Raw genomic sequence first — 10,588 nt, forward strand, 5'->3', positions numbered from 1 at the left:
GGTCAGCTGTCCTGGCTGTGTCCCCTCCCACCTTCTTGTGCCTTGCAGCCTACTCACTGGTGGGGTGGTGTGAGAAGCTGAGAAATCCTTTCCTTACTGTAAACACTGCTTAGCAACATCTAAAACATCAGTGTGTTATCAACATTGTTCTTATCCCAAATCCAAAGCACAGCACTGTTCTAGCTACTAGGAAGAAAAATAACTCTATCCTTCACAAAACCAGTACAGTACCCAAAACCAGTACATATGCCCAAAGCAAGGGCTTTGAACAGAGAAGAAGGTTGTTTCTGAACTTGTATTGTGTCCCTGGTGGCCTGGATAAGATTTTACAGAAGCCTATTAGCAGCAAGGTAAGGTTTGATATGCTTGATGCAAGTCAGAGAGTAGCTTGCCTTCCTCTAGTAGAGGTGTGGGTTATCACAGCTGTAGGCATGAGGACGTAATGTTTTGGCTTAAACAAGAGTGTAATAATTGCCAGCTCATTTGTGAGTGGGAAGCACTGACTTAAAAGGATGAGTGAGGTAACTGTTAGCATTACCAAACTTCTGTACTGAAGGCTTCACAGTTAGCATCCCTCTGCAGTGGTGGGGAAGATTAGCTGGGAGGGGGTCCCATTCTATAGGAGATTTGATTAGTCCTTCCTGGAACCAAGTTTCCTTGAAGCTATTGCTTCAAGGAAATAGCTATTGCTATTGAACATGTCCTTGCCAGGTGCCTTTCCAGCTCTTGCTGGGCTATGTGGCCAACTATTCTAAGTTCATTTTCTTTACTTTCAAAAGATCCAATGTGGATTTGGGCAGGTTCCTGGAGTGAGGTGGCCGTCTAGTTGTCCTCAGTTATAAATATTCCCTATTCCTTACATATTTCAAAGGTTTTTTTGTGGTGGATGCTAAGCTATTTGTTTCTCTTCTTCAGGGCATCTGAGTGAGTGTCCCTGCTTCATGCGGCTTCAAATTTGAGCCCAGGCTGGTAAGTGCTCATGTCCTTAAGAACTAGAGAAATGACTGTGATTTCAGCTTGGGATATTTCCATGCACATCTGCTGTCCCTAGCCTGTAGGGAATTGACAGATGGGTTCCCTAGTTCACCTCTTTGATAGTGGGGTGTTTACAAACCTGCTTCTAGTCAGGTTTTCAGCATTTCTCTTTGAAAGAAATGTCTTCCCAGCAAATCAGACTATCTGTTTTGCTTGGGGATGCAGTGAAATGTGATTCAGTATGCTGGATGTGATTTTTCTAAAGTATTAGAGACTTCATACTAAACTAATACTAAACCACGACAGGTACCCATCAGTACAAGAAGAGAATTGGGTTACTCTGGGAGCCAGCTGCAAGAGTGTAGCTCTGTGGCCACCACTCTGCCACTGACATGAAAGAGACTGCAGTAAAGCCCTTTTTTCTGTGGTACACTTCTGCTGTGCTACTTTTCCCTTGTCAATGGCACCAAAACTGAGCCTGTTCAGGAGAAGGGACCTTGAGGGAATAACTGCAGCAAGGGGAAGTTTTCCAGTATTTTTATGGGGGAGATTTACAGGTTAGTCCTAGGAAGTTGTTTGTGTTTGTGGAAAGGTGTGAGAAACTTTTGTGAGCTTGTATTTATGGCAGAGTGAAGGACAGTTTGCACATGTCCCTGTGAAGTGTAAAGCCTGTTATGGCTTGGAGCCAATCTGTGCTTGGTGCAGCCACCTCACACTTGCCAGTCCTCTCAGGGGACTCAGTCTAAGTGTCAACAAGATGCAGCTAGGTGAGAGTGGTTAAGAATTGGAGAGAATTCTTGGGGCTCCATTTAGACTCTTAACATGTAAAATCCCACTATCCAATACACAAGTGAAGTCTGATAGGTCACTGGCCCAGTGGTATCCATTGACTCCAGGTATGTGACTGGGAGTTGCATGGCCCTGCTTATAGAAGAGGGGAGAGTGTGATCTGAGTTGATGCGGGTCCTGCACTTTGAAGTGTTGCAGGTCAGGTGCTGAGGATTGCAGAGATGCTAGGCTTGATCAGTGTTAGGATCCTGCAGGGGAAAGGGGAATGAGAATTGGGCATTTGCTCCAAATATCGGGCAACCATGAATGTTGTCATCAAGGAAAGGCTCTGCAGCATCTACTTGGCATCTCCGAGACTTCTTGTGTACAATAGGGTAGTTGAAATTCTGACTGCTTGTAGGGAAGTCTTCCTGCCCACTACTGCAGACCCAAAAAACTGGAAAGAAAGGTGTTTCTTCCATGTGTACAAGATAGCTGCTTTTCATCTACCCTATTTTTTGCTCTTGTACTGCTCCTGTGGCGGAAGAATCCTGCCCAGCATGGCTGGGGTAAAGGGATTAATCTTCCCACTAGTACTGCTGCACGTCTATATACTGTGCACTTATGCACTCTAAGGGTGGTGAGGCACTGGAACAGGTTGCCTAGAGAGGTTGTGGACTCCCCATCCCTGGAGGTATTCAAGGCCAGGCTGGATGCAGCTCTGAGTAACTTGGTCTAGTGGCAGGTTCCCTGCCCGTGGCAAGGGGTTGGAAGAAGATGATCTTTGAGGTCCCTTCCAACCCAGGCTATTCTGTGGTTCTGTGTTGCAAAATCTGGCCCTAGGAACTAACATCAATGACATTGTTCCCTAATTTGATGCCACCTCTGACTTGGGGGTTGTCTTTGTCTTTTCTGAGAGAGTGAGCAGTTCTGTGGTACCTCTTTCTGACAAGTCTCCTATGGTCTGCTGCACTGGGACTCCAGTGTAAACCAAAAAGTTCTGGGTTTGGGCTCTTTAATGGCTGAAGTCTCCTCCCACATAGTCCCTGCTGACAGTGACAGGACATGATCAATAACTCCTGCTCCAGCTGTCACTGCTGCCTGTGAGGCTTGCAGTTTCCATATTGAAAAAGGCCTTTCCTAAAGAGCCTAATCAATATGCTGCTGTGAGGTCTGTTCTCATTTGCTATATATAATCCGGACACACACAAACTACGTGAGTGAGCGTGTGTAGAGGGGGGAGAGGATGTGCCAGTCCTCTGCTCTCACTGGCTGGGAGAAGGACACAGCTACCTCTTACTTTGCTCCCTCTCCTGCAGCTGCTGCTCAAGGCTTGTGGCTACATCCTTTCACTGCTCTATTAGCACTCTGCATGGGGACGTGCTCTGGGACTCCAGGGGAGCTGAATTCCTGCTGGGTCACTCATAGGTCTCGATGGAGCACCCGTGACTCTCTCTTCTGTGCACTTTCTGCTGTTGGTAGGTAACCCGCTTTCAGAGCCACGCAGGTGGGAGGATGTCGAGCACAGCTCCGTCAAAGAAGCCTTACCGCAAGGCGCCCCCGCAGCATCGCGAAATCCGCCATGAGGTACCCATCATTCGTGACGACCAGGACGGAGTGATCTTGGCTGAGCAGAGTCAGGTAACAACTTGCCGGGTGACAAAGGGCTTAACACCATTGCACCAGCAAACAGGGTTTAGTTACACCGAGGCAGGCCAGCTCGAGCAGGCAGAGGGGTTTGAGGTTTGCAACCTGAACTTCTCCTCATCGTGGTCCCTGGAGTCCAGCAGTGAGAAGGAAGTGGCAGGGTGCAGAGCAGAGCTGAACATCAAGAGCCAGACTGTCTCGCCAGCACTTCCACGTAGTGGGAAGATGGGGCAGCGAAGCGGGAAGCGGTGCCCAAACCGCAGTCGTGGGCACCGCAGCAAATTTGTGAGCCGTAGCATGGAGACAGTGCTGGTGTCTGGAGACGAAAGACACCGTCCCACTTGCTCTTTCAAGAGCAGAAGCCTGGAACGCTCACTTATATTTAAAGAGCCTCCTGAAGTCCTGACTCCGAGGAAGTTTCGTGTCTCATCTACACACCTGCCTCTCAAAGGGATCCTGAAGCAGACCAACATGACAGGCTCATGTCCTGAGAGCTTATGCAAGTCCTGCTCAGTAGAGACACTTTGCCGTGGCCATGGCTCACGCAAGTACAGTGATCCTCAGCTCTGCCTCAGCCCTAGGGAGAAGCGCTCCCTGGAGCACAGCAGCAGCAGTGCCGCTGACTCTGTCAAGCGCAGGGAGAAGATCACAGAGGAAAAACTGCAGTTCTCCAAATTCCTGGATGAGATTACCAAGCGGGTGCTGAGTCCCAACCGCTTGCGCTCACTGGGAGAGACTAGGGGAGCAGCACAAGACCAGAACTCTCCCCTTTTCCCCAGAAGCTCCGTGCCAGAAGGCCAAGGGGAAGGTCACCTGCAAGGGGTCAAAACCAAGCATGCAACTGAAAGATCCCCCTGCCCAAGCAGAAGAAAAACAGAAAAGAAATGTGAGGGACTGGGAATGGCTTCGGGCCTGAGAAAGTGTGCTGAGGAAGCTGGGAGAGTTTCCAGACTAAGAAAGAAACCTGTCCTTGGGAGGAAGGACAGTAAGGGAAAACTTTCCTTGGAGAGAAGGGTAGTAGATCTGTGTCAGTATGAGCTGCAGCAGCTGGCAGACCTGGGGCTGGCAGGGACATCCTCTGGGCAGCAGCATTCACTGTCTTCATGGAAAATCAGTGCAGAGGGCAGAAGGGATGAAAGCAGTCCCTGTTCACGGCTATTACAGCCACACCATCAGTGTGCTAAGCTTGGGCAGAAGCGTGCAGTGGAGCCGAACTACCCAGAGAAAGGATCCTGCTCCACTCCAACACACTGGAGTCGGGAGGAGGGGCCTACCCCATCTAGATCCTCCCCTTCATTCAACCTGGCACTAAACAAGGTAGGTGCCAGGGTCACCAGCTTGCAGACAGGGGTCTCACGGAGGCCAAAGCCCCCACCTGGATTTCATCTAGTCTGTAATGCCACTGGGGAAAGTGAGAGCAGGCCCCCAGACCTCATGTTGTGGGTGCTTAATGACCAGAAGCTGCTCTCTAGTGGGGGTGCCACTCATGGCTCTGCTACCAGTTGGGTATATCTTCCTGGGTGTAACCAGCTTCCCTTTAGCCCCAGGAGTTAACGAAAGTAGAAACTGGCGCTGTTCTCACCACTGCAGACTTCCCAGGTGTTTACTGGTTGAAGGCCCTTTAGGCTCTGGGACAGTAGGCGTGTGCAGGAGGCAGGCAGCTCTGTTGTCAGGAGGGGCTGGGATGCTCCTGGTGCTTTGTGTGTGCCCTGTGCCTGGTATCTTGGGGTACTGGATGTTGGCTATTCCAGGTCATGGATTAGAGAGTGCAAGGTAAGAGAAAATAGCGGAGCCACGTGCTCTTGTCACTGCTCCGTGTCTCCTTTTTCTGCAGGATCCCGCTCCAGCCATCTCTGGGGATCTTGCCCATAACGTTAATTTCTTTTACAGGCTTTTCTGATCTTTGGTGTTTCTTCTGCTGTCCTAGAATAGTTACGGTGGCTGGTTTCAGGTCTGCAGAAAGAAACCTTTTTCACAGCAGTGGTGTAAATGGTAGCCACATTTTTCAGCTCCCAAATGATTCTCTCTCATGCTTTTTGTGGGTCTTCAAGGGCCCCACAAGTGATTGCTGTGGTGAAAATTTAATCCTGTGTATGCTGGCCTGTGAGATTCCTGCTACCCACTAACTGTGGATGTGGAGGAAGCTGAAACACCAGCTAAGGTGATGATTTTACAAGAGATGCTGAGATTACACCCTGGGAGGGTAAACTTACCTAACTTGTACGGTGGTTTCTAGTCTGGCTCTTCTGCCCTGAACCAGAACACACAGTCTGTTTTGGTATTATACGTCTGAGCGATGTGTGTACAGATCCTTGTAGCCTAGTATGACCTGTCAGAGCAGGTGAGGAGGAGTCACAGATAGGGTCTAGCAACCAAGACTGCCCTTTAGGATAGCATGAGAGACCAACTCCTCATCTGAAATAATCTCACAGCTGTTTTCTTTCCTGTGCAGGAACCCTTGACGGATGCAGAAAGGATGAAGTAAGTGTCCCAGTCCCTCTTTATGTCTGTCATACTGCAACTGTGTGGGTGCTGATTCCTCATATCCTGCCTGTGCCACCTGCACAGCGAAGCTGACTGGATCTGTGGGCTCCTTTCAGATCTTCAGTCATCTTGGGGCTCTGTGGGCAGAGCTTTGGTCTGTGCCTTGCCAAGCTCTGCCTTGCATGTCCGTCTCCCTGGAGGAGGAGGAGGGAACATAGACCTCAGTGCAGGTGCAGGCAGAGGAGTTGGTGGGTGTGAAAGAAAGGTAGATGAAGTCTTTAATACAGGTGGAGATAGGAGTGCATTTTTTAATCCTTGTTGTTGTCCCGGTGTAAGCCACCAGAAGCAGTATGCAGAAGCCTGCTGCTGACTGAGGGTGAGAACTGAGCCCTTTGCTGGTGGTGCTGTGGGACATAGACAGCTGCTAGCACTGAGCTCCAGGCCATAGTGAGGAGAAAGCTTGCGCTGCCAGAGAGAAGCTGTGCTTCTGGGTTTCTCCAAGCAACTGAGCACAAAGGAATGAAAAACAACAGGAAATACTTCTGACCAGCAGACATGTCCTGGGCTGGGGAGGAATGGAGCAGTTTGTGTTGCAGTGGGGTTGACCAGCTGTGGTCACATCTGTAGATGCACCCCACCACCTCTGCTTCCGGGTTTAAGGCTATATGGAGTCCTCTTTCCACCATGTATTAAAGGTGTGAGGGATTTTGGTTCAGGAGTGGAGAAGATGATTTTGCTCTTCTTGCTTTTAACTCTTCTAACCTGGACTGGGATAAATTATTGAGTGGTTTTCATTCATCAGTGAGGGACACTGGAGCTGCACAGCTCATCTGTCTAGTGAGCTTTATCCAAGCACTGTAACCTGAGAGGGAGCTGGGAGCCATGGCTGACCAGCTGGCATGTGCTTCTTTGCCCCTGCTGCAAGAGAGTTTGAGTGTCTCTTGACAGAGATGCACCTCTTGCTTCATGTGCTGGAGTCTCCTGACAGTTTAGTTCCTGACATCTCAGAGCCCCTGTGCGGGGCATTGGGCCCTAGTGCAGAGCAGTGGGGTGGGGTTGCTGGTGTGGAGTACCCCTTGTGCAATTCAGTGATACCTTGTTCCTATTCCTGCCCCAGGCTACTGCAGCACGAGAATGAGGAGCTTCGTCGACGGCTGACGTATGTGACGAACAAAATGGAGGCCATGGAGAGGGAACTGGAGTCAGGTCAGGACTACCTGGAAATGGAACTGGGCCAGAACCGTGAGGAACTGGAGAAATTCAAGGACAAATTCCGTAGGTATGAAAAGGAGAACAAAAAAGGGGTAGAGTTAGAGATCCTTCCACTGAGGACTCCCTCAGCGAGTGGTAGCAGGCTGTGCTCTGTGGTGTAAATCAAAAGTATGCTGCATCCTCCAAGATGTGCACCTCCACACTGTAAGGGGGGAGCTAAAGGCTCGACAGCCGTTATTTTCTCCAGGATACAGTGTAGGAATGCTGCCAGCATGAGAGGCTGACAACAGGGAATTCTTCATCTATTCCATGTAAGGCAGGATCCAGCTCGGATGGTTACCCCACATGTGCAAAAGAAGCCACCGATGGCTGCAAGAAAGTACATCACTGCTTCACCTGAAAAGTACCTCAGTTAAAAATCAGTACCAATCACTGGTCATGTGCTTAGATATGACATAGATCAGAGGAGTCCTCCAAAGTAATTTACATCCTCTCCTGCAAGATCCTTTCACCCAGCCAGCTTCATCTTGCCTCCAGTAACTTGGGGTCTGAAAGCCCCTGTGTGCTAGAGGTAAGGCATAGCTAGTATGCCTGGTTGTCTTAGCAACAACCTTTATGGAGTTTTGGAGCTGATGGTTTGTTTGGCAGCTATGAACGTGACTTGACCAGGTGCCTGTGATCCATTCCCATGCTTACAATCTTGTTTCTGTAGGTTGCAGAACAGCTACACTGCTTCCCAGAGAACCAATCAAGACCTGGAGGAGAAGCTGCATGCCCTGGTAAGTGCCCTGTTAAGTCACTATGGCAATCAGGTGGAAGAGACCTGTTAGTTGGAAGCAGATGGGGGAAAGGGGCCCTGCCTTTACCCAGCAGATGTGGCAATGGGTGAGGGATGAGATTCGGGCTGTGACCATCTACTCCCCATTCTAGCTGGTGTCATGAACTGTTTTCTTGATTTATTGAGCCCCTACTTGGTTGTGCACGTGAGCTTTGGTTCCTCACAACATAACTGCATGGTATTCCGTCATGTTGCTTCAGTCCGTCTCAAAATGCCAGGGATGTGTCAGCCAGTCTTGGGGTGGTCATCCTGGGAGGACGGGAGCAGTCAGAGCAGAGCCAATGTGCCTGTATGTCTGTTGTGTGCATTCATAACACTCATGGCTGTTTCTTTTCTCTCCCTCCCCCTCTCTCTCTCTCTTTCTCCTCCCCACGCTGCCGCTGGCACACGCTGGGCGCACTCGCCTCTCAGGCCTCTCTCAGCCAAAGCTGGATTTTTGCAGTTGCGTCTTTTCGTTTGTGTGTTTTTTCTTTTTCCTCTTTACGTGTCTCAGCCTGTTGGTTTCATTGTCAGTCCCACATATACCATCCCAGATGAAGGGGCCTCAGCCCTCGTCCAGCCAAGGGCTCACCTGGTATCCAGCAGCTGCCCACAGATGCAGCAGGTCCTAGCTTGCAGTGCTCCATCTTAAGAGTGTTTGACTCTGAGCCAGCTGGAGCATGGCGTTGTTGGGAAGTGGTGCCCATAAGCTGCGGCACTGCACAAGATGTGGATGGCTGTGAGCCTCGTTTGCTCCCTTTCCTTCCCCTTCTGGGCTGTGAGCAGGCAAGTCAAATAGCTGAGATGGTGATTGCCTCTGTGTAGCCCAGGGTGAGATTTCTTTGGTTCTAGCATGTGAATTTCTAGGGTTAATATTCATTACTCAATTATTTATTGTGCTGGTGCCTGAAGAGACTGCACATTCAGGAAGTATTTCCTCTCGTACCCCCTTGCGTGTCATTGTGCTGTACCCCTGACACATAGCTGGGCCCTGGTGGCCACAGCCTTACAGCACCTTTGGCCAGTTTGGAAGAACTTCTTGAGACAGTGATGGCTTGGAGCTGTTGCCCCTCTTTGCTGTTACATCTAGGTCTCTATCTGCTCTGTACCTGAACTGTTAGGAAGTCTAAAGAGGCAAGATTGCCTGCTTTAGGGATGGCATTAGTTGAACTCCAGATGATGCTACACAGGTCCTTTTAGTTGCTCTTTACTAGAGCAAGGCTTAAACTCTTTCAAGATGGTGCCTTCCTCCTGCAAAAAAAGCCTTTTTGTCCATTCAGCATTGATGGCTGGATCTTTTTGGGCAGTATTCTTGTTCTGCTGCCTCAAGGAAGATGGCTGGGTATTGCAAGCTCAGAGGTCTTTGCTACGAGTTGGCAGGTTGGGATTGATTGCTCAAAACCACTAGCTTTCTACCAGGCACCATGGGAACAAGGACAGAGGGGAAACATGCTAGTGCTGCAAGAAGAGATACTGCATTAAGGAGGTTCAAACTCAACCTTGTTGTCTCTGTAGCTAGCAGAATGGCTGGTTCCATTTGGCCTTTGGAATCCCTTCCCTTTGAAGAGGGTTTTCTCCCTTATCTGTCTGTCTGGAAGTTTTTTGTGTCCCAGCTGCACATGTCATTGTGCTATGCTTGGACTGAGGTGGGTGGTGAAGCCAGGTTCTTCTGTGCTAGGGAGTTTTACACCTGGTGTTCTTGCATCCCAGATTAAAAAGGCAGAAATGGACCGCAAGACGCTGGACTGGGAGATTGTAGAGCTCACTAATAAATTGCTTGATGCCAAAACCACCATCAATAAGCTGGAGGAACTCAATGTAAGTGTCAGTCTGCAAATGGCTGTGGAAGTGTGTGAGGCGGGGGCTTTTCCTTTGTTCAAAGTCATCAGTGGAAAGGAGCATGTGAATATTACTCCAGTGTGTATGAAAGCGTGGGAGCTGTACACAACAGTAGGGAGACAAACAGAAAAGGGTCTGAGGGGTTGAGCAGGAAAGAACTCATCTTCAGGTTTGATGTATTTGCTCTTTTGAGCTTAGAGTTTGACCTGAGTCCAGCTTGAACCAATGGAGCTGAGAGGGAGATGGTGCCTTTTCTACACCATTAATAATAAAGAAGTTTCTGGATCCAATGCTTGATTCTTTTAACTGCTCTCAACTCCCTCCAGTCTGTCTGCATCATCAGGCACGGCTGAGAGCTGTGGGATGGGATAGCAAATCTGGTGGGACTTTTGGAGATTATTAAAATCCCCAGAGGGAGAGGGGGTTGATAGCTGATACTCTGACAGAGTATATGGTGGGAGCAAGGACTGGAGCTGAAAAGGACACCTTGGCTAAGTTGTAAGAAAATACACAGGGGTGTGGGGAGGGGGAAATGACAGGTGCCCTCAGGAGCGATTCATCAGATGCCTCCTCTGGCTTCTGTTCAAGCAGCATCCGGTCAGGTGGGACCTTTTTGGATAAGAGATCAGGCCAGTCTAACACTGTTGCACACCTGTGCCCTCTCTTGCAGGAACGCTATCGACAGGACTGTAACCTTGCAGTACAGCTGCTCAAGTGTAACAAGTCTCACTTCAGGAACCACAAGTTTGCCGATGTGAGTAGCAATCCTGCTGAGGTGGGGAAGAAGGGCTGCATCTTACTTTCTCCAGTTTTCTCCACAGGGCTGCTGGCTTCTCATCGTTCAGC

General features: G+C 49.5%; 1 protein-coding gene across 4 annotated transcripts in view; it reads left to right on the forward strand.

Moving 5' to 3' along the window:
* TJAP1 (tight junction associated protein 1) overlaps positions 1–10,588 on the forward strand; it is a 40,588-nt gene that overhangs the window by 24,448 nt on the left and 5,552 nt on the right. Inside the window, exons 2-9 of one of the 4 annotated variants that reach the window (XM_039389469.1) lie at positions 916–969; positions 3,226–3,384; positions 5,843–5,871; positions 6,992–7,153; positions 7,799–7,865; positions 8,336–8,365; positions 9,614–9,721; positions 10,413–10,496. In XM_039389469.1, the coding sequence (XP_039245403.1) occupies positions 3,259–3,384; positions 5,843–5,871; positions 6,992–7,153; positions 7,799–7,865; positions 8,336–8,365; positions 9,614–9,721; positions 10,413–10,496 (606 nt within the window). In that variant the 5' untranslated portion in view covers positions 916–969; positions 3,226–3,258. The remainder of the gene's footprint in view (positions 1–915; positions 970–3,225; positions 3,385–5,842; positions 5,872–6,991; positions 7,154–7,798; positions 7,866–8,335; positions 8,366–9,613; positions 9,722–10,412; positions 10,497–10,588) is intronic. The other 3 variants (XM_039389467.1, XM_039389470.1, XM_039389468.1) reach the window with 3 other exon arrangements.

This window comes from Pipra filicauda, unplaced genomic scaffold, assembly GCF_003945595.2.
Source record: "Pipra filicauda isolate LSUMZ 115617 unplaced genomic scaffold, ASM394559v2 scaffold72_size3293161_pilon, whole genome shotgun sequence".
Classification (NCBI taxonomy): Eukaryota; Metazoa; Chordata; class Aves; order Passeriformes; family Pipridae; genus Pipra; species Pipra filicauda.